Here is a 23,773-nt window from a genome sequence, read left to right as displayed (position 1 = left end):
CCTGTTCTTCGAGCCTCCTCGGCATTTGCTTCCCCCTCCAACCTCCTCCCCTCGGATGCGGCCGCCCACAAGCGCCGCGCGGGCCAATCGGCGTCCCGGAGGGATCCCCAGGGGTCGGCGGAAAGCGGATTCCCGCAGAACTCCCGCCGGAGGCTCCCTGTCGCGATGGGCCGAGGGAGGGTGTTGGGTCTGGCCGCGAGCGACGTCCGCTTCCCCACGTCCCTGGCCCGCCATGGCTCAGACGCGATGGTAAGCGCTGCGCCCGAGCGCGCCCTCTGCCAAGGCGCCGCGCCGCAGCCGGAGCTCCGACGGCTCCAGCAGGGCAGATCTCCTCGGGCGCCCACGCTAGATCTCGCCGATTGGGCTCGCCTGCCTCTCTTGCTTTCCTCCCTCGGGCGTTTTCCCAAGCTCAACGGAGCTGCGGAAGTTGAATCTCCTCGTTTTCAATGGGTTAGGATGCTAGTCGGTCACTTTAGACGTGTTCCTGCTTTCTCTGCTCTTGGATCTGTCGTGATTTAGACGCCACGCTGCTTGTCCCTTTACGCAGCTAGGTTTGAATGGGCAAATAGCTTCATGACAGGTAGTATCAGCCCCGTGCAAGTTTGTGTGAGGCCCGGGGTGGGAATCTTGCTGGAATAAAGTTATAAACTCAAACCAAAAAGCATCCAGTGGGCGTAGCCGGGATTTTTGTTGGGGGGGGGCAGGGCTTGGTTAGGGGCGGGCAAGACTTTTGTTGGGTGGGCAGAACCGAAATGATTGGTCAGTTAAGAATTTTTATTGTTTTACCTGACCTGGGGGGGCAGCTGTCCCCGCCCCGCCCCCCGTCCAGTGCCGTGGGGAGCAGCGGGGTGGTGGCCAGCTTATCCCTCTGAGGTTGAGGCTGACTGCCCCCACCTCTTCACCTCTTAACTAAAATTCTATAGCACCCTTCATCTGAGGATCACATGATGATCCTTTAAAAACAGAAAAATACATAACATAGTAACAAACGCAAAACAATAAACGCCATACCCACAAGGGAGAAACTACATCATGTTCTATATGGAACTACGCTGTTCCCTTTTATTGTTAGTAAATTCATGGGGAAATTTCTTAATGAAGAAAAAGTTGCTGCTTCCTGTTTGAAGGCTTTCGCTGCCCTTTCCTACAACGCTGATGGTAAAGAGATACACTACACCTCTTGATTTAAAACAAAAAACAACAACCCTTATTCAGAAAAATTGTACTTGGTGAAGATGTCGATGTAAGAAGCCAGATGTAGATGCAAGTGTGTGTGTGTGTGTGTGTGTGTGTGTGTGTTGCTGGCATCAATATTGGTTGTTTTTGCTCTTCCATTTAGCACCCCGACCCAGATTATTCTGCGGTTTATGTTGAAATAGAAACAGATGCTCCTGACGGGCTCAAAGGTTATGGCTTAACATTTACGCTGGGCAAAGGGACAGAAGTGGGTAAGTTATCATGTTGCCTCTGATTTAAATTAATCATCTGTTGTGAGAATGACAATTCCTCATTGGAAAGGGCCTCCAAGAGGAAATCTAAGTTCAGGAGCTTTCTTGATCTTTGTACTAATAAGTCATGTATTGCAACTGCTCCGCTGCCAAGCCATAGAGCACTGAAGCCTTTTGGCCAAGGGTTAGAGAATTTTCATTACTTCTGTTAGTGTTAATACTACTTCAATATTGAGGGTACCTACAAAACTCTTGCCATTTCCTGTTGCCTTAGGCATGGCATTTAATGGCAAGCTATCCTTGCAGCTCTCAACTGCAGGTTACCAGAGTGTTGCTTTAAGCAGCCTCCCTCCATTTTTTCAGCAATCATGATGATATTTTAAAAGCTTCTTGCCCTGAACATCAGCTCAAATATGCTAATGCCAGCACTCAACAGGGTTGGTAGCACTGATGTGAAGTTGTTGCATTCCTTTGGACTCAACCATAGAGTTAAGAAGCTTTTAAACATAAATCCCATATTATGAAGGGCTGCCATTAGTGGACTCTATCACCACCTGCTGGCTACTTCCAGAGGGGCAGCCATATTTGTTTGTTGACGCAAAAAACCAAGCTTGTGGCATCTTAAAAACCAACCAGATGTCAGGGCTGGGGAATCTGTAGGCCTTCTTTGAAGAATTTCAGTCACCATGTGAAAATAACAGCCCCTATAGATGTAAGAGCCTTCTGGTTCTGCAGATAAAATTTATCTGATAAATAAACATTTTCAAATTATGTTTTCATGTGGTCTTGACTTTAAATCAGTAAATATAGACCTTGATGCCTTTCTGCTGCATCTGGAACCTAATATTTATTGTAAAACAGGGATAGGAAACTGTGGCCCTTCATTGGATATTTGACTCCAGTTCCTATCAGCTCTAGCCAGCAAGTTACCTCACCTCACACGTGTCTGTTTCAGAATAACTGGATGCAAACTGCCCCATCTCTTCCTACATTTAATGTTCTCTCACGTTTCGATCTTGCCACATGCACTTCACAGACCTGTAGCACATTCCTGGAAAAACTCTACTTAAATTTCATGCCATTTTCTAATCATACACACACAATGGGCACTTCTGTGGATAACGTGTACTCTCCTGCTCCCCAGAATTTATTCTGATCTAGTTATCTGTGTAGATTTGCATGCCATTTAGCAACAGAGTTCAACCTGGATAAATTTTGCTTCTTTTAAAACACATGAAAAGTTTCCTATGCACTTCAGTGCAAGTTTGTGCACATCAGTGGTGTGCTTTACATTTAAGGAATAACTGAAAGCACTCTCAAGCAGCAGGTGAAATTCTATCATTTACCGGGGGGGGGGGTGTATAAATGGTGATGTAAAATGTTGCAAACATGATCAGATTTAAAGCAAAGGTTTTAACACACAACAGTTGCAATATCAGCTACTATTTTCTTCTAGAAATATTTTGGCTACTTCCTCCCCCCACCTGCCCCCGCCCCCCGCATATCTTCTGCCAATGCAAACTGCTGAGCAATTTTCCCATTGGTTTGGGTTTCTGCTTAGTATAGTAATGTCTTAGCCACCTGCAGTTCCTTCGATCCCAGTGCAACAACAACAGAATCATAATCCTTTAAAGCCTTTCCACTCCACTGCAGTATCTTGCTGCAGCTATTAACACTAGTAAATGAGTTGCAAGGCATGATGTTGATCAAACAGCTGTGATAACCCTAATCGGATTATATGACTTACAGTTCTCTTTTGATATCCTTTACTGCTTCTGTTCACCTCAGCTGAAGTTAAGAGGAGTTTGGCTTATGCATCATGCAGATACTTTCTGTACACACACCGAAACCCTACCTTATCCCACTTCTGCTAGGAAGGAATTGATGGCGTGCAATCCCTTTGGAGTTCTGTTATTTTCTTGCCAAAATTCGGAACTGCTTTACAAAATCTGATTAGTTCAATCTACCTTCATCTGCCACGCCTCTTTCATCGGTGGTTCTTTCTGCTTCCATTGCTGTGCCAATAATACTCTGGTTGCAGTTGTCGCATATAAAAACAGTTTTTTGTCTTGTCTTTTAATGTCAGTGCCTACAATACCAAGTAAAAATGTTTCGGGGTTTTTTTTAAATAAATGTATATTTTAACATCTTTTTCATCTCATTATAAATCATTTCCCAGAAGCCTTTCACTTTCTTACATTCCCACCACAGATGATAAAAAGTGCCTTCCTTTTCCTTACATTTCCAAAATTTGTTACTTATTTTATACATTTTAGCTAATTTCACTGGTGCAATATAGCATCTATACATCATTGTCATTACGTTTTCTTTCAAAGCATTGCATGCAGTAAATTTTCTTCCTTCTTTCCATAATTTCTCCCAGTCTTTTAGCTGTATATTATAACCAAAATCTTTGGCCCAATGTATCATACCCGACTTAAACTCTTCATCTTTCAAATGCCATTCCAACAGCAATTTACACATTTTTTACAATGTTTTAAATTTGTTATTAAATTTGTTATTTGTTCTCCTGAAACACTAGCAGTCCTTTCATAATGACCAGGTTGCCTGCCTCCCTATGAAGCCAATTGTGTATAAGAATTTTCAGGAAAGCCCTGTCAATATCTGGGTAGTGTTTTCAAGGGACATGGAAGAAGGCTTTGTCTATGACTGTGCCCAGACTGGAATTCCCTTCCTTGTGAGAGCTGATGGCACTTTCTACCTGTTTAGACAAGCCTTTGGCCTCATTATTTGCCACTCCCATTTACGTGGTTTATAACCTGCCTTCCAAGAAGTTCCTAGCTGAGCTAAGTGGCTTTAGGATTAATCCTCCTCCTGTATTTGTCATACTGTAATTTTACATAGTTTTGTTGTCCACCTCATGCTAAGTGAAGAAAGGTAGAAGTAAAGCGCTAAGGACAATTCTGTGATTCAACCAGACATCCCTAGCCAAACTGGTATTTCATTGCTCTAGGATTTCATTCAAGAGTTGTTTTTCATTTGAAGGACTGAACACACAATATTTTCACAGCTTACTAAAATCCTGGATTCATTTGCAATTTAAAATCCTTCAAGATTTTGGTGTATTTTGCAGTTGTCTGTGCAGTCAATGCACTTTCTGCTCATGTGGTCAATAAAGACTTGGATGAAATAATTGGTGATTTTCGAGGTTTCTACCGGCAGCTCACCAGTGATGGGCAACTCCGATGGGTAAGATACTTTTCAGCATTTTGGAATAAGGCTAACGCATGAATGCAAAAGTGTCCGTGTAAGAAAAAATAACTGGAAATCTATTTACCGTATTGGCCCGAATATAAGCCGCACCCGCAAATAAGCCGCACCTTTAAAATACAAAGGGGGGAAAGAAAAAAAATACAATACCCGAATATAAGCCGCTCCCTTAACATTGGGTTACAGGCTGAAAATTGCTGTGGTTGGTAGAATTGTAACTCCAAGCCAGTTTAAGGCTTTGATCTTGCAAGCCCGCAAAAGTTACCATACAATTGCTAAAATCGCAAATTGCTGTTCAGTTGCTACAATTCTGCAGGCACTCACACCCGTAAATGGCAAATGAACAGTCTCAAGCTCACAAATCGGCAATAATTTTTTTTTGTTGTTGTTCCATTTTACCGTATGTCTGTTTCAGCAGCAATACTGTAAAAGCCAATTTTTGTAATCCACACTTTTAACTTTTCATGTTTGGAATTTGGGGGGGAAAGTGCTGCTTGTATTTGGGCCAATACAGTAGGTATTGATCCTGCCATCAGACATGTATTACCAAGTAAAGCAGAGCTGACTTGGTACAACCTAAGACTTAGGTTCAACATTGCTTGTATTCTTGTATTTGTGGCAACGTCAAATGCTCTCACTCAGTCCCATTTATTAACTTACACATTTTCAACAAATATTCACTAAATACCACTATTGTACAAACCCCAAACAATGCAGGGACATTGCTAAGTGAGTTGCGCCCATCATGTTATGGTTTTGTACAAGCCAATGTATATGTTTGTGCTGGGTGTGCTGGAAAATACTAGCTGTACTTTAATACGCCTTGGAATATAATTGAACTCAATTTATTTAAATCTCAAAGGGCTGATTTGCATGACATGGAAAGCCAAACTCTGACTTACCAAGAATGTGTGGGATCCTGGAGAGGAGTCTCAACCACTTCATTCCTCCCTAGTCCTTTTTGCTTCTGTGATGGGCAGAGCTAAACTCAGTGCAAGTGGATAAGTTTTATGCTCGCTTGGTGAGGCAAGGTTTGTTCTTGGTTACAGCTTACAGTTAGTGAGGCGAGTCCCTGTTCAGACGGCGTGCTAAACCATATCTTTGCATGGTGGTTTAATTGACCAGGGAGGAGCAAAGTGGTTGTGAAACATCTTTTGGGAGCCTGCATGGTTCGCAGTCTTGCTCCAAGGTAGTTTGGCTAAACGTGTCATGCAACTCCCCTTCACTGTTTTCTTCCATACAAATATGTATTCACAGCAAGTCTGGGAACCAAGAATTATAGGCTTACAGAACTGCAAGGAGACGCGTAGCTGCTTATTCCATAAAAGGGTATCCTTGCTCAACCTTTTCTTGATAACGTGCAAGCAAGGAGGCTGCCTTAGCTAGATTATTCTAAATGCTTTAGATACCTTGTGGGCCTTTGGGGAGAGTCTTGTCATACTTATCTCTTCATGGCTACCATAATATATTGACGACATCCTTTTGTCAACAGATTGGTCCTGAGAAAGGAGCTGTGCATTTAGCCACGGCTGCTATTCTGAATGCGGTCTGGGACTTGTGGGCCAAACAGGAAGGGAAGGTAATGGATTGGAAGCAAGTGGACAAGACTATCACAGTTTAGTCCACCTCCCAACTATTCTGTTTTTCCATGAATGGAAGGGTAGGAATCTTCCTAATTTCAGGTGGCTGATCTGTTTCTATCACTGATATTCTATTATTCAGATTTGCCCTCAAGACACACATGTGGTGGGTGGGTGTTGCCCATCAGTGGTCATGACTGGAGCCAGCAGTAGGAATAGCCAGAACTGGTGCAAACCATACCTTCAAATTGATATAGCAGGGCTCATAGCGAGCTGTTTGAAGCAGTGCTTATTAGCACCAATCAGCTGACTGAGGTAAAAATGCACCTTCAAAGGGGCTCACTGTCAGCAGCAATCAGTTCCAAGGCATGGTTGCATCTCTACCTCCTTCAAGGCAGCTGAGACGCTCAGTCATCTCTCTCCTAGAATCATAGAATTGTAAAGCTGAAAGGGACCCTGAGAATCATCTAGTTCAGGCGTCAGCAACCTTTTTCATCCGTGGGCCTGTCCACCGCCCCTCAGACCATGTGGGGGGCAGGACTATATTGGGGGGGGGGATGAACCAATTCCTATGCCCCACAAATAACCCAGAGATGCATTTGAAATAAAAGCACACCAGCATAAAAGAGCCAGCGTGGTCTAGTGGTTAAGAGCGGTGGACTTGTAATCTGGTGAACCGGGTTTGATTCCCCGCTCCTCCACATGCAGCTGCTGGGTGACCTTGGGCTAGTCACACTTCTCTGAAGTCTCTCAGCCTCACTCACCTCACAGAGTGTTTGTTGTGGGGGAGGAGGGAAAAGAAGAATGTTAGCTGCTTTGAGATTCCTTCAGGTAGTGAGAAAGCAGGATATCAAATCCAAACTCTTCTTCTTCTACTCATGTAAAAACACGAGGCAGGCCCCACAAATAACCCAGAGATGCATTTTAAATAAAAGGACACATTCTACTCATGTAAAAACATGCTGATTCCTGGACTGTCCGTGGGCCGGATTGAAAAGGTGATTGGGCCGCATCTGGCCCACGGGCCTTAGGTTGCCTACCCCTGATCTAGTTCAACTCCCTGCAGTGCAGGAATATGCAGCTGTCCCATACAGGGATTGAACCTGCAACTTTGGCATTATCAGCTCCATGCTGTAACCAACTGAGCTGCCCAGGCCTGCCAGTTCTCAGTAGCCATGAGAGGCAAAGGTTGAGCAAACAGGTGGCAGGTTGTAGCACTCCATACCTTGCCAGCATTCTTAGGCTGTATCAGCTCAAAGTATCCAAATGGAAATTCCTAGTCAGTTCCCATAATGCATCCTGTTATTGACTGTTACCACAGTGACATCTGAGCTCGAGTGTATCCTATCCTCAAAGTACTGTGCAAATAATTCACAGTGAGTGTTCAGTTTTAGTTAAGTCATATGCATTTACTAAACTGAGGGATAAGGAGTGATGCAAGATCTCCTGCTTTGGCTGAGTCAAGATTTGAATCCAGGTTTCTCTAAGTTCAGTGCTCTAGTCATATAAATCAAGTGCAAATATTGGTGGGGGAAATCTACCTACCATATGCATTCCACAGAATGAGATTTTTCAGTAGCTGGAAATCTGACAATATGCCCATCTTTTCTTAAATATTACCTATCTATAGCCTTTTGGGATATATGGAGGGATGTGTTATTTCTTTAAGTAAAGCATTTCAGATGCTTCCAAAATCAATTTTGTAGAAACAGAATGATTTCCAAGTAATAGAAATGATCCTGCCATGGCCAAATACATGCAGAGTGTAAGAAAAATCCAGAGGTGCTCCTTAAAATACTGGGGAACTAACCACAGAGTCAGGGCAAAGCCCCTCATCACTTTGGCCAGCCTATCAGAGGAAAGCAAGCAGCCTCTAACCTGTGCATTCAGCATCCTGGGCCCCTGCAGAGAGCATGTTAGCAGAAATGACTAGTACCACCCAATTGCAAAATGCAGGTGTTGTACTTAATGGAACCTGAGCACCAGTTCATAACAATTCCTGGCTCAAAACAAAATAAAAAAATTCCTTCCAGTAGCACCTTAAAGACCAACTAAGTTAGTTCTTGGTATGAGCTTTCGTGTGCATGCACACTTCTTCAGATACACTGAAACAGAAGTCACCAGACCCTTCTATATAGTGAGAAGGTGGGGAGGGGTATTACTCAGAAGGGTGGTGGGAATGGGTGATTGGCAGATAGCTGCGATGAGCCTGTTGACGACTCTTAACGACTGCAATAGGTCTAACAGGAAAAAGCAAGGGGTGAGAAGGTGAAAAATGGCTTTGTCATGTATAATGAGATAAGAATCCAATGTCTTTATTCAAACCAGGTCTCTCCATAGTTTTAAGTTTGGTGATAAGTTGCAATTCAGCAGCTTCTCTTTCCAGTCTATTTCTGAAATTCCTTTGTAATAGAACAGCTACTTTGAGATCTTGTATAGAATGTCCTGGGAGATTGAAGTGTTCTCCTACTGGTTTTTCTGTCTTGTGGTTCCTGATGTCGGATTTATGTCCATTTATTCTTTGGCGTAAGGTCTGGCCTGTTTGTCCAATATAGAGAGCTGAAGGACACTGTTGGCATTTTATGGCATACACAATGTTAGACGATGAGCAATTAAATAGTCCCGAGATGGTATGTGTGATGTTGTTGGGGCCAGTAATGGTGTTGTCCGGGTGTATGTGGCAGCAAAGTTGGCATCTGGGTTTATTGCAGGCTCTGGTGCCAGTGTCCGTGTTAAGTCTGGTTATAGTATTATTGTGGGTTAGGAGTTGTTTAAGATTGGGGGGCTGTCTGGAGGCAATGAAAGGTCTTCCTCCCAGAGCTTGAGAAAGAGAACTGTCATTGTCCAGGAGAGGTTGTAGATCTCTGATGATGCGTTGTACTGTTTTAACTTGGGAGCTGTATGTGATGACTAGAGGTGTTCTGTTATTTTCTTTTTTGGGTCTGTCTTGCAGCAAGTTCTCTCTGGGTATCAGTCTGGCTCTGTTGATCTGTTGTCTAACTTCATCTGCTGGGTATTTTAGTTCTAAAAAGGTTTGCTGTAGATCTCATTTCAGATAAAACTACCATTTCAGATAAAACCACAGCGGACTTTGCTACCAAACTCTGCCAATTTGTCCTTACCCACAACAACTTCAAATTCGGTGATGACCTGTTCCTTCAGATCAGCGGCACAGCAATGGGCACCCGCATGGCCCCACAGTATGCCAACATCTTCATGGCGGATTTAGAACAACGTTTCCTAAACTCCTACCCACTCAAACCTCTCTTGTACCTGCGATACATTGATGATATTTTTATCATCTGGACACATGGTCAACAGACCCTGGACACCTTCCACCAGAAATTCAATGATTTTCACCCCACCATCAACCTAACAATGAATCAATCTATGCAAGAAATACATTTTTTGGACACTACTATAAAAATACAGGATGGGCGCATAGACACCACCTTATACCGTAAACCAACTGACCGACAAACATATCTACATGCCTCTAGCTACCATCCCAAACATACCAAACAGTCCATTGTATATAGCCAGGCACTACGTTACAGCCGCATCTGCTCCAATTCTACAGACAGAGACTCTCACCTAAGAGATCTACAGCAAACCTTTTTAGAACTAAAATACCCAGCAGATGAAGTTAGACAACAGATCAACAGAGCCAGACTGATACCCAGAGAGAACTTGCTGCAAGACAGACCCAAAAAAGAAAATAACAGAACACCTCTAGTCATCACATACAGCTCCCAAGTTAAAACAGTACAACGCATCATCAGAGATCTACAACCTCTCCTGGACAATGACAGTTCTCTTTCTCAAGCTCTGGGAGGAAGACCTTTCATTGCCTCCAGACAGCCCCCCAATCTTAAACAACTCCTAACCCACAATAATACTATAACCAGACTTAACACGGACACTGGCACCAGAGCCTGCAATAAACCCAGATGCCAACTTTGCTGCCACATACACCCGGACAACACCATTACTGGCCCCAACAACATCACACATACCATCTCGGGACTATTTAATTGCTCATCGTCTAACATTGTGTATGCCATAAAATGCCAACAGTGTCCTTCAGCTCTCTATATTGGACAAACAGGCCAGACCTTACGCCAAAGAATAAATGGACATAAATCCGACATCAGGAACCACAAGACAGAAAAACCAGTAGGAGAACACTTCAATCTCCCAGGACATTCTATACAAGATCTCAAAGTAGCTGTTCTATTACAAAGGAATTTCAGAAATAGACTGGAAAGAGAAGCTGCTGAATTGCAACTTATCACCAAACTTAAAACTATGGAGAGACCTGGTTTGAATAAAGACATTGGATTCTTATCTCATTATACATGACAAAGCCATTTTTCACCTTCTCACCCCTTGCTTTTTCCTGTTAGACCTATTGCAGTCGTTAAGAGTCGTCAACAGGCTCATCGCAGCTATCTGCCAATCACCCATTCCCACCACCCTTCTGAGTAATACCCCTCCCCACCTTCTCACTATATAGAAAGGTCCGGTGACTTCTGTTTCAGTGTATCTGAAGAAGTGTGCATGCACACGAAAGCTCATACCTAGAACTAACTCAGTTGGTCTTTAAGGTGCTACTGGAAGGAATTTTTTTATTTTGTTTTGACCATGGCAGACCAACACGGCTACCTATCTGTAACAATTCCTGGCTCGCATGTCAAAGAATATAAGCAGCTGTCTTTCTGTAACCTGTTAATTTACCCTAACAATTGCTATAAGTGTTCAAACACAGGGATGAGAAACCTGTCCCCCTTCAGATTTTGTTGGAATACATCTCCTATCATCTCAGGCTGTCAGTCATAGCTGCAACTGATGGGACTTGGAGTCCAACAACAGGCCTCCCCTCCCTCAGACCTGACGTAACAACTTTAAATATTTCAATCTCTCTCTCTCATTTTTTTTAAAAGCCACTCTGGAAACTGCTTGTTGACATGGTAAGAAAAAAACTGTATTATTGTTTATTAATGTCCTTGCTGTGCTAAAGTAATGGTATAAAGCTATGGTTACAAATCACGACCTATCACTAGTTAAATAGTTTGTGGCAAAAATCCACAAAGTCTTCTGAGTCCTGTGGATTACACAGTTTACTTGCCATCTCTGTGCTTCCTGCACTGCTGTGCAAACAATTGTCCGTGAACAAATGCTATACCAGATGTTAGTTGGCATTTATAGTGCTCATTAAAAAAAAAAGTGCAGTAAGAAAGAAATGCCATGATAGTCAATATTACAATAGAAATCCATATTTATGTTGTTTTTAAGTTGGTTGGTGTGTAATTTGATATCACTAAACATTTGAGGCTTAAGTAATCAAGGAAAAGTAAGCAAATAGCTATTTAAATTTGTGTGCTCTTTTGGTCCTCAAAGTAATCTAGTGTATTTTCATTATTTGTTTTCCTGTAGCACCATCTATATACAGAGCACTTTATAACGAACAAGTTTGGCAGGTCCCTATTCCAAGAGGCTAATATATATACATGATCCACATCTAAAATTGTACAGCCTGCATGTTTTGGTATTTGTTGCATCAGGTTACTCGTTTGAACGTCAATTTTGCAGCTTGTTATGCTGCTTGTTTGCATTTGCCTCTATTATGCACAGGGCTTTCTCAATGAATGTTTGCTGTGTTGAGGTCCTGTCTCTATACAAACCAGATTCTAAAGATCAGTGGTTTTCAATTCATGTGCCACATCAGATTACACCCCTGGCTGAGCAAAGTTCCACTTTACCAATGCTGCCCTTGCATTGTTTTGTTGGTTTAAGCAGAGGATTTGTTCTATATTTTTATTGTTTGTGTTTATATGGTTTTTGTCCTGGCCTTCAGCTAGCACAATAAACTTATTGAACTTCAACCAATGCCACCCAGTGGGAGAGTACAGAAGAGCATCGGTGTGCTTTGTATGTGTGCAACAATATCGGCATTGAAACTCACAGTTGGTTTCAAACTTGGTCCTTTTGTTATTTTGCTTCCACCACTGTAAGGTGCCAGGATATTTCCAGAGTAGGACGTTGTGGGCTCAGATCTTGCTCTGGTCACAGCCAGCAAAGGTGGGCATGCATCAACAGACCTCTGAACACACAAACCTGTTCATGGAAAATGTCTCTTGGACTGGGTTAATCATACATGGTGTTTCACTTCTCAAATAATACAACAATTTTATTCCTTTTTCCTTACCAGGATCCCAAACAGTTGTTATCTTGCATAGATTTCAGATACATTACGGATGCCCTGACAGAAGAAGAAGCTCTCAGTAAGTTATTTTTATAGGCCGCAAAACCTACATTCCCTTACTTTAGGTTAGCCCTACTGATTTCTTTCTATTAACCAAGTCCGGAAATTTAATATTCAGTAATTAGTAAGTAGAGTGCTTTTTCTCAGTACAATGGTACCTTGGTTCTCAAACTTACTGTAACCCATTATGGAAGTCCGTTCTAGAACCAAGGTGCGCTTTCCCATAGAAAGTAATGCAAAATGGATTAATCCGTTCCAGACTTTTAAAAACAACCCCTAAAACAGCAATTTAACATGAATTTTACTATCTCACGAGACCATTGATCCATAAAATGAAAGCAATAAACAATGTACTGCAGTCACACAATCAATCAGTAGCTGAACTGGGTTCCACACAGTCACAGAAACAAAAGAAAAAAGGTGCAAAAACAAAAACACAAAATAAATAGCAAAAACAGACAGACCTCAGCATGGCACTCAAAACGGAGCACGTTCGGCTTCCAAAAAAAGTTCGCAAACTATAACACTTACTTCCGGGTTTGAAGTGTTTGGGTTCCAAGTTGTTTGAGTACCAAGGCGTTTGAGAACCAAGGTACCACTGTACTTAATGTGCATTAGCTCAGTAAACTTTTAAACTGTTCTTAGAGCAGCCCACTACAACCATCTCTTCCCTGTTTAGTGAAGTTTTAAATGTTTGAAGTTTTATTCTGTTTTTAGTCCTCTGTTGGGAGCTGCCCAGAGTGGCTGTGGAAACCCATCCAGATGGGCGGGGTATAAATATTATTATTATTATTATTATTATTATTATTATTATTATTATCTTCTTCTTCTTCTTCTTCTTCTTCTTCTTCTTCTTCTTCTTCTTCTTCCAAATGGGGTGTCAGGGCGCTGAGGTTGAAAATGAATGGCTTACCTATGACACCCTGCCACCAGTGAATCTGTGACTAAGCAGAGGCAGAGGTTTAAACTGTGAACTGTACTTCATGGCTCATGATTTAGGCTTCTGTGTAACAACAGCTCAGAATATAGACCCTGTAATTATTTGTACAGCAAGTGCACTTCCATGTAATTTTGCTTTATAAAAATAGCACTCTTTATAAATAAAGATAGGAATGACATTGCATTTTGGTTTTAACATTGTGCTTTCTCTTTTCATTTCACTAGCAATCCTTCAAAGTGGCCTAGTGGGGAAAAAACAAAGAGGTAAGCAGAACAACTCTTCCTTCTGCTGTTAGTTGATTATTAGTTTGACTCCCAAAAGGTTATTCTGAAACTGGATATGGGAAACGGCCACTGATGTCTCACATCCATAGCGACATAGCCTTCTTTCTCTTTCTTCTTAAAACAGGGAGTCTGTGGCCCTCCAAATGTTGTTGGACTCCCACCTTCCCTGACTATTGGGCATGCTGGCTGGCGATGAGGAGAGTTGCGAATCCAACAACAAGTGGTGGTTCCTCAACCCTTCTTTAAAGGCAGCGTTTGGAAACTCTAGCTACTTTCAGGCAAAGCAGTGGGAAATGACCCTGTGAGAACCCAGGCTTTTCATTCATCCTAGAGGTCTTTTTAAACATTTTTACTTTAGTGTCCAGTTGTTGTAGGGAATCCAGATGTGTTTTCCCAGGGTAGCGATTCTGTTGCAAGGAAATTTCATTTAAATTGCTGGTGGTGACGTTCTGCCTCTTTGTAGAAGAACAAATGTTGGAATGCGGCTACCCAGCTTATACCACATCGTGTGCTTGGCTAGGCTATCCAGACCAACAACTGAAACAGGTTTGGTTCTTCTGCACTCTTTCCATTTAGACTTCTGCTTTGAGTTCAGATGCATAAAAGATGAACAAACATAATTGGTTTAGGCAGTACAGAGGAAGAGTCAGAAGCAAATTCTGTTTTCAAATGCAGCTGTCAGATATTGTCAGTTTTTTGGCATGCATGTGGGTCACTGTTGCTCTTAGACTGTTTCACACTAGGGATGAAGGAGAAATTTGATCCAGTTTGCATTAAAATACGAACTCTCCTAATGCAGAGTTTCCAAAATAATACGCAAACGGAAACACAGCCACCGTTCAGACCTTTTAAAACCAAGTAATATGTGCAAAAATGCATATACTGGGATACTGTGTCCATAAAAGTGCATGTATTAATGAAAATAACATTCCAAAAATGCATTATTTTAGGGGAAAGTGCTTTACAAAAATATGTTGCTAGGCATGATTGCATACAAAAAGGTGCAAATTAGGAGACATGCACTAAATGTTGTTGGGTTTTCACAAGGATTTTTTATTATTATTCCAAAGTGTTGAAATGTGGAGAACTGAATTTAGGACTAAAAACGAGAAACTGAGAGGGAACGAAATTGCAGAGATGGGCAAATCTGTCCAATTTTCCCTGGCTGTTGTATGTGGGTGGGATATGGAAACAAGTCTTAAAGGGTTTGTTCTTTCTCCTGCTGTGCATAGAACAATTTATATGAATCATGGTCCATGTGTGGTAACGCCAGTTTAAGTAGATATTGCTCCCATGATCCATTTGCCCCTCTTTTGTGACAGATAGATCTCCCAGGATAGACTCTCCCTTCAATTCTGCATGCCGTGTGGGTAGACACACTTGTATTGTACACATACAGGGATTGTGTGAAATGACAATTTCTTCTCACTCCCTATTTTTTCAGTCTTTGCAAACCTGGTGCCCTCCATATATTTTTGAACTACACAACTCCCATCAGCCCCAGCCAGCATAACTGTGTTGACCGAGGCTGATGGGAGTTGCATTCCAAAATATTTGGAAGGTACTAGTTTTGCAGAGGCTGCTCTAGACCGGTGAACCTAAAAAGCAATAAATCTTAAATCACGCTAAGCGAGTGAACTCACCATTAACCTGTGAAATACGCTACTATGAAAGACGAGACAATAAAACCAACAGATTCTGTCGGTTCGGCTAAGATTCCTTTTGTACAAATGGTTGCTCACGTGTGCTGTATGTGTGTGTGACAGATGTAACTTTCTTGGCAGCTTTGTACTGAAGCGCTGAAGAATGGTTGGACCAGGTATAGTCAATTTATATTGAATACTTCACTTCTAGTTGTATAAGATATACATAACAGGCAAGTTCTGGTTTGTCAGGAAAACGACAAAAGAAAATGAATTTTCTTACCTTTGTTGTCAGAAGTTATTGATTTGCTTCCAAAGTGGGCTACACAATTGCTGCTTTATGTACATACAGGCACTGTCAGGAGCTCGTCCTACACTTGAGTAGGACCCTGGCAGAGACACATGCCCGACTGGCATGTTCTCTCCCTCCTGGTCTTTCGTTCGGGAGCTTCAAAAGCTTTCTTCAGCCCGAACATCACAGCGACTGATGCCAACAGACATCGGCACGCTTAGGGATCCGCAGAGTTTGTGCAGCTTGCGTAACAGACCTCAGCATTTTGGCTAATCTACTTTATTTAAATATAAACACGCATGGAGCACTGCAACATGGCTCCCCCTCTCTCTAGCATCAGACAGCAAGGAGAAATAACGGATGACAATAGTCCCACTTCACAGAACACAGTAACACAAACATCCTGTCTCCGTCACTTCCCACTTTGTGGAGTCAAAACATACACCGTCATGTGATAGACAACAATCCCATGACTGCAATCATGGAGCAGGAATTCTAACAGGCACTACATCCAAAAGTTGCAATCATGGTTGGTAGTTCACCTGACTACCTGCTGCCTGCATTTCTTCTTCTGTTTCATGGGAGGTAGGGGGTAGGGGCAAGGCAGTGGCAAGGCCTGCATGGTACCAGCAGTGTGTGCATTTGCACTGGACAGACCTTAACTGCCACATCCCGCATACCCACCCTCCTGGTGAGAAGCAGCAACACAGGTGATGGGCGATCAGGTGAGTACCACCAACCACTACAGCAAAGTTGTTGCCGTCAGCTTTGACAGCTCAGCTCAATTGCTGGGCTGAAGGAAAGAAGAAATGACTGTCCTTCTGCACCTCAAACAGGTGAGCAGCACAGCTGGTCCCTTTGTTCTGCATTGCAGGGGTATCTGAGCATGTGCATACATGTGTAGGGGAGGCAAGTTGTATCTCCTGTGCACATACAAACTTAGGCTGTGAAGAAACCAACCTAGAACGTCGATCTAGGATTTACGTTTCACCCTAACTGAATCAGGGCATTGGACTCAGTCCTACATCAAGTTACTCATGCTCACATATCACCGAGTCCACCGGTTGGCATGGATTTACATGAGATGTTTTTACACACATTTGAAAGAACAACAGTTGTTCTCATTCATATTGCTTCTGAAGTTCAGAGTTGGAGAGTAGAGTATAAACTTTTCGAGTTTGGAACTCCTGGGCTAATTCTGAGCCCAAACCAAGTCTTTCACAAGTTCAGTCTCACTTCACAATTAGTTCATCTCTTAACAACAGTGTTCTTCAGTGCCACAAACACCCATTTCCCGTTCATTCAACAACAAAAATGTACCTGGAAGAGGTGCCTATAAGAAAGCCTGTTCCTTCAGAAGTCTTAAGTGGCAGCAACATTGTGGGCACCAAGACTCCTGGGAAATATAGTTCCTCACTTTTTCCAGATCATTTCTAAGAACCCAGGATTCTTGCATTCAGAACATTGTTACTACAGCAGTTAAGTAATCAAGGCTCCTGAAACAGGCTTTAAAAAGTAACATTTCATGATAAATTTTGGGAGAAAGTAGAAAGGGGCATCAGGAGTGCTTTTAGAGAGTCTAGGAGTAGGAGGCCTTAATCTCTTGAGTTCCTGTGGGTGTCTTTTACAAGGATATTGTGGGAGGGAAGTCTTCTAGGCCTACAACACGTTACAGAGCACATGATGGGCCAGGTTTAAAACAAATTAATTATGCCCCGATCTAAATTGAGTCTATATTAGCTCCTTCTAGGCAAGCAAAGACTTGAGTTTAGCCTTGAAAAGCTTGCCCTTCTTCAGTTCTCATTTTTATGCTGTTACATAAAAGATAAAAGAAATGAGTGATCATAGAAGAAAAAAGCTGTTACAAACTTTTAGCCATCTTAATTTTATTACAAATGTGTCCCTAGGTTCAAAGTAAAAGTTGGAGCGGATCTCCAGGATGACATTCGGAGATGCAGACTTGTTAGAGAAATGATTGGTCCTGAAAATATACTGGTATATATCACATATCTAGGGCTATGTTTTGTTGTAATATCATGCTGCCTGTCACTGTCGATCATGTAGATGGTTGGAATCCATGCCTATGTTGGGGTGGAAAGTAACCAGCCATTCATTTTGGCCAGGCTTTCTCAACCTCGGCCCTCCAGATGTTTTAAGACTACAATTCCCATCATCCCTGACCACTGGTCCTCCTAGCTAGCGATCATGGGAGTTGTAGGCCAAAAACATCTGGAGGGCCGAGGTTGAGGAAGCCTGCTTTGGGCATACTGACAAATCTGAGTCTCTTTATTTTTTGGAATCAGCTTTGATGAACTTAATGTTTAAAAATATACATTTTAATTATGTGGCCCTCCAAAACTTTCTTCAGGCACTGTCTTTAGTACAGTGGTACCTCGGCTTACAGACGCTTCAGGTTGCGCATTTTTAGGTTGTGCACCGTGCTGAACCAGGAAGTACCAGAACAGGTTACTTCCAGGTTTCGGCGCTCGCGCATGCGCAGAGACAATAAATCATGCTTTGCGCATAATCATGACCCATGCGTGCACAGACATGGATCACGTTCGCAACCCGAGGTTCCACTGTATAGTATTTTGTTTTCTTATTCATTGTAATAAGGTTAACACATTGTGTGCATTTACTTGGAAGCAAGTCTCACTGAAGCATGCACAGGACTGCAGTCTTAGCCAAAGCATAACTGCTAGGATTTTTCACTGCATTTGAGTCCTGTGTTGATCAGTTAATTAGGACTTAATTTCTTTGGAATAAATATGTAGTTTGGAGAATTGGGTACATTATTTCTTCCTACTTCAATAGAAAATGCTAGCCAGCAGATACTAGATGATTCAAATTGTTTAACACCTCAGCAGTATGAACCTAGCGTGTGTCATAAGAAAAGCTTGACTCAAATTCTCATTACTTTCCATCTGTCTAAAATCAACATCACCATTGTTACAACACTGAGTTCAATGACATAGTTGGGTGAATGCAGTCTGTAACTATTCTCAGATGCTGGACGCTAACCAAAGATGGGAAGTGAAAGAAGCCATAGAATGGGTCACAAAACTAGCTGAATTCAAACCACTGTGGATAGAGGAACCAACTTCCCCTGACGATATTCTTGGGCACGCAACCATTGCCAAGGTCAGAGTTGTTGTTTTCCATTTCGGTGAGATGACAACCTAGAATGTAGATCTAGGATTTATGTTTTGTCCCAACTGAATCAGGGCATTGGACTCTCTACATAACAGAGAACTTTGATGATTTATTGACTTGTGGTTTTCTTTAGAACACTCAGAGTTCAGGCTCAAACAGTTGTCAAAAGTCATTAACATCTACTTGCTACAATATCCTGTCACACATGCAGCATATATTCCATTAAACTTTAAATGAGTAACATATTTGTGAAGGCTAATAAAAGACTGAAAAATATATACATCCGTGTGCAAGCCAACCAGCAGTGCTCCTAAAATGCATGTGATTCAAGCACTCTTTAATATGTTTGGCCTGAAGTTCAAATTATATGAGAAATATAATACTAGCCAAGGATGTGTGATCAAAACTTATTAGAGCACCAGTGGTCTCGCATGTACACCATAGCCAAAATCCAACACCAAGTTGGTAATGCTTAAGCACCACTGATTTCAGTGGGATTTGTGTGCATAACTGTGCTCAGTTACAGTCCAAGGATATTCCATATGGTCGCACACACCCGCTTATGTAATTCTTCACACCTAATTGATTAAGCAAAGAAAGTATCAACTATGCTAATAATTCTATCATTTCCTTTAGCTTTCTTCTAATTGTATGAAATGATTGCTGAACCATTACATTTTGTTTCCCCCCTGTGAATATCTGGATTTGGAAAAACTCAGAAACCTATGGCATGTCACAAGCTGTTCTTGTTTTTAGGCTTTAGCGCCATTAGGGATTGGTGTTGCAACAGGAGAACAAGTAAGTTTCCTTATAAATGTCTTATTTTATATTAGTTGTCTTGGAAGCCATTCCATCGAACTTTCCTGAAATGTGTGATTGGGTAAAATCTTCCCATCGCATTTCCTTGAACTGAAATATTTGTTTATGAGAAAGTGCCAAATAAAGTGTGCCTATCAGCTAGGGATCCTAAGTTAATTTACAGAGCAATCCAATAGCTGTCTAATTGGAAGTAAGCCCCCTGGAATTCAATGGGACTTTCTCCCAGGGAAGAACATACTGCAACCTTAAGGAAATTCACGGAAGGAAAGTTTCCTATCCCCTTCATTCTCCTACAGAAAGTATCTCTGGAGGGCTAGGATGGTGGTGGTGCCAGAACTATGTGGAATGGATCTGTGGGGAGGAAACTCTATTTAAAAAATATTATGCTAACTTATTTTAGGAGCCATGACAATTGTGATAAAATCTTACAGTCAAAGATTTGCTTGGAAATTATTTTCTTGTACTACTTAAAATTTAAACAACTTATGGAAGTATATTTACTGAATTGTCATTTAAGGGGGAAAAAATGGAACAAATCAAAATTGTCAAGAAACCAGTTTTAGCAAACCCAAAGTGCTAGGTATTTTATATTTAAATATGCATGCATGCTTCTTTGGGGCAGTCATCTGAGATATGTTAATTACAACTGTATTTGTTTGTTTTGTGAGTGTGCATTGTTAAAATTAACACCCTGTTCCATTCCTCGTATAATTTAAAGCCTTCATATGGAACAGGGCAGGCAGAATCTTTTCAGTTTTGTCTCTTAGGCTGTTTTTTTAGGATGCAGAAGTTCAATATGCATTGCTTTAAAAGGCAACAACAGCATAGGCTCTATAATAAAATGCTGTAGTTTCTATGGATTTTAAGCTAACCTTCAAATATTTTGATCTTATTTGGGCTAAGCAATTCCCCCCCCCCAATCATTTGCAGTGCCATAACAGAGTGATATTTAAGCAGCTCCTGCAGGCTCAGGCCTTGAGTTACGTCCAGGTGGATAGTTGCAGGTTGGGCAGTGTCAATGAAAACTTGTCTGTGCTGCTGATGGCCAAGAAATTTCAAGGTAAGGCTCTTGAAAATTCTGCTGTAGAAGTACTAGGAGTGTTTTCTGGTCATTTCTGCTGCTGGCATAGCATTTGATTTTGTGTATGTTAGCATGATTTTTATGTGATTCTTTATAGCAGAAGTAGGTAGCATTAGTGAAGTTTGGCTTTTTCCAGGAATCATCTATGATAAATATATTTTTAAAAGGCCAAAGGAATGAATTAAGCACCACAAAGCATATTTTAGGCTAGAGGGATGACAAGTTGTGTTGTCTTGTCAGCAGTGCTAATGCAGCTTGTATTTGTTTTCAGTCCCTGTGTGTCCTCATGCTGGAGGGGTTGGGCTCTGTGAGCTGGTACAGCACTTGATAATATTTGACTACATTTCAATATCTGGTAGCCTTGAGAACAGGTTAGTAGTAGTATTTATCTGATTCTTCCCTATTGGAACAGTCTCTAAGAGTCTTGGCTTTTGACTCTTGGACCCGATGCCTAGGTTCTGGTTTTTTATCAATCAAACATATGATTTTTTTTTGATAAAGAAATTCAGGACAAAGCTTTACCCTTCTTTGCCACAACCGTAGCCCTGGTTTTCATTTTTATCCCCCCCTTGTTGTTAATGCCAGCTGTAGTCTGAAGTCTTTCTAAAACTTTGTTTACTTAGCAAACCTGAGCAACCATCATACTCCCATGTATTTCTTAACAGTTACGGGATCGATTACCGTATTTTTCGCCCTATAGGACGCATTTTACCCCTCCAAAAATGAAGGGGAAATGTGTGTGCGTCCTGTGGGGTGAATGCAGGCTTCAGGAAGCTATCCGCAAGCCTGGGGAGCCCGCAGGAGTTCCCGCATGGCTCCCTAGGCTTGTGGATAGCAGCCTGCTGCCCAAAGCCCAGGGCGCGCTGAAGCAGTCCTGCGCCTGGGGGGAAATAAATTGTTTTTCTTTATTCCCCCCCCAAAAAAAAACAACAACAACTAGGTGCACCCTATGGGGCGAAAAATACGGTACCTGTAGTGTTTCATTTCCCCACCCCAATGTTCTATTTAAAAAATATTACAATATTACAATTAACTTACTATTACTGGAATGAACAGTGAAATCACCACTCAGCTAATTGGTGGGGTGTCCATTCTATCTTCAGCAACTTCTCAAAGTAACAGCCTTTTACCAATATCATACATTCTCTTTGTGAGTGGATATACTACTTGAAGTGTTTTGTAATATTTGTTTTGTATTTTGTATGTAACTAAAATGTACAGCACGGTAATGATGGAGCTCAGAAGTAATCCCCCCCCCCAATGCTATTCATTTCTGCTCCAAGCTGGCTTTATTTTGATGCAGCAGTTAACGTTATCACAGTGAAAAGCTACAACACTCAATTTCTTATTTATAATATTTTTTGAGGGAGGTAAACTTACTGGGTTACAATGGTCTCCTTCCATTATTAGGAGCTCAGTATTTCACTTTACATATTTCCTGGTAGCCCAACAAATTTAAGTTAACATTATACTCAAATAGCTTGTGTGTCAGAATGTAATACTTTTTGTTAAACTGGAGTCATTTTGAAATAACTTTATTTTTTGGTAGGACTTTAAAGGGGTCTAGTGAACCAATGTTTTCCTTTCAGGATGTGTGAATATGTTGACCATCTACATGAACACTTCAAGTACCCTGTAGTAATCAAGAATGCATCCTATATGCCGCCACAGGTATTTGTACCCCCAGAATATTTCCAGTGCTCCCAGAATGCAAGTCTTTCTTCAAACCTTTAATAGAGCCAAGAGGGAAATCCACATGTATCCTATCCACAGTATGTGCAAGTTGTCATTGTTTTAAAACAGCCCACAGGCTAGATTTGGTTGCCGTGTCATGGTAATATCAGGTGATTGACAGGTAGATGACCCCATACACCTGCAGAGAGTGGGCAAGTTTAGGTTCTGCTAACAGGATCCTGTTCCCCACCCATAAACGATACTCAGGACAGCTTCTGAAGTTTGGATTAGGGCTCTTGCTGAAGCAGCGTTCAAGAAGATTTTGCAAATCCACAAAATATATGGCTGCTTTGTATTTACAATTTTAGTATTGAAATTAAGGGTCCTTGAGTAAGCTTCCAGATGATGTTAGCATTAATTTTTGTTCACTATAACCTAGTGAACACTATGAGCAATTAATGCAAAACTTGCAGTGTAAGCGTGTCTATTCTACTATGATATAGCTCCATTACAGCTTTAGTCATGCTTCCTGTTTCCTAAGTGCTGCAAGAACTGCCATATAAAAACAGTTTAGCCAAAGGTGCAAGATTGTTTAATCAGCCTAAGACCTGGTGAAGAGGAATGTTTTAAATAGAAAAAAACAATCTATGACCTTTTAAATTTGTCTGTTGTTGTACTACATTATTTGTGTTTTTATCCTATAAACTGTCCTGTGATCTTTATATGAAAGGGGAATAATAATAATAATAATAATTTGTTCTTTCAGGCAGCTGGATATTCCACTGAAATGAAAGAAGATTCTGTAAGGAAATACCAGTTTCCACAAGGAGAAGTCTGGCAGAAACTCCTCTGTGAACATAAAATATAGCTAAAATAAGCTTAAACATTGAACATTTTCAGGGTGAGGTTTAAACTCCCCAGAGCTATATTTACCACAACAAATGGTTGGTTTTGCTGAAGCTACAAGATGATTTCGGATTCAAATTAATGCTTTTAGAAAGCTTTCCTCCACTTACATAACAAGAATAGATTGCAGCCCCAACTATAGAACTCCCGATCACTTTAAGAAAAAATAAGAGCCTTTTTAATAGTTAAGCTGAAAGGGTACATGATTCATTTTTCCTGACACTGTTCCAGGAACTACAGGATTATATAATGCAAGATTGCACTTTGAATGTGCATCTGCTGAGTTTAGAAGTTTCAAATAAAGAAACTATGACTAGATGCTGTATTTTGTTCTGTCATATATACTAAGGATGTTTTCAGGCATGTCAGAGGTGAGGGAAGTGGTGTATAGGGTATATCATACATATAAAATTACTCATAAAGAAGGAAGAGGCTGCTGCTTTCACCTTCTGCCATA

At 41.4% G+C, this 23,773-nt stretch overlaps 1 protein-coding gene across 2 annotated transcripts; it reads left to right on the top strand.

Moving 5' to 3' along the window:
• Positions 1 to 9: 9 nt before the first annotated feature.
• ENOSF1 (enolase superfamily member 1) lies at positions 10 to 23,634 on the top strand. Of its 2 annotated transcripts, none has more exons than XR_014159297.1 (16): positions 10 to 249; positions 1,340 to 1,448; positions 4,543 to 4,658; positions 6,172 to 6,258; positions 11,203 to 11,229; positions 12,471 to 12,543; positions 13,689 to 13,727; positions 14,212 to 14,294; positions 15,533 to 15,567; positions 17,591 to 17,678; positions 18,690 to 18,824; positions 19,593 to 19,634; positions 20,586 to 20,715; positions 21,008 to 21,107; positions 22,286 to 22,407; positions 23,177 to 23,267. XR_014159297.1 is itself a non-coding variant. In XM_081873254.1 (16 exons), exons 1-16 carry the CDS (start codon positions 166 to 168, stop codon positions 23,276 to 23,278), a joined length of 1,332 nt encoding a protein of 443 aa, XP_081729380.1. In that variant the 5' UTR covers positions 10 to 165; the 3' UTR covers positions 23,279 to 23,634. The 2 variants fall into 2 exon arrangements, 1 of the variants encoding a protein (XP_081729380.1); XM_081873254.1 differs by having other exon boundaries at positions 22,326 to 22,407; positions 23,177 to 23,634.
• Positions 23,635 to 23,773: the final 139 nt, after the last annotated feature.

This window comes from Podarcis erhardii (assembly GCF_964252035.2).
Source record: "Podarcis erhardii genome assembly, chromosome: 8".
In the NCBI taxonomy this organism is placed as follows: domain Eukaryota; kingdom Metazoa; phylum Chordata; class Lepidosauria; order Squamata; family Lacertidae; genus Podarcis; species Podarcis erhardii.
The sequence above is the reverse complement of the archived record's forward strand: the minus strand, read 5'-3'. Positions and strand labels throughout refer to the sequence as shown.

Excerpts from the sequence above, each read along its gene's own strand:
- ENOSF1 (XM_081873254.1), top strand. The coding sequence starts at position 166 with ATGGGCCGAGGGAGGGTGTTGGGTCTGGCCGCGAGCGACGTCCGCTTC. Across the intron at positions 15,568-17,590 it reads CTGAAGAATGGTTGGACCAG|GTTCAAAGTAAAAGTTGGAG; the intron begins GTATAGTCAATT and ends ATGTGTCCCTAG. Across the intron at positions 21,108-22,325 it reads TCTGGTAGCCTTGAGAACAG|GATGTGTGAATATGTTGACC; the intron begins GTTAGTAGTAGT and ends TTTTCCTTTCAG.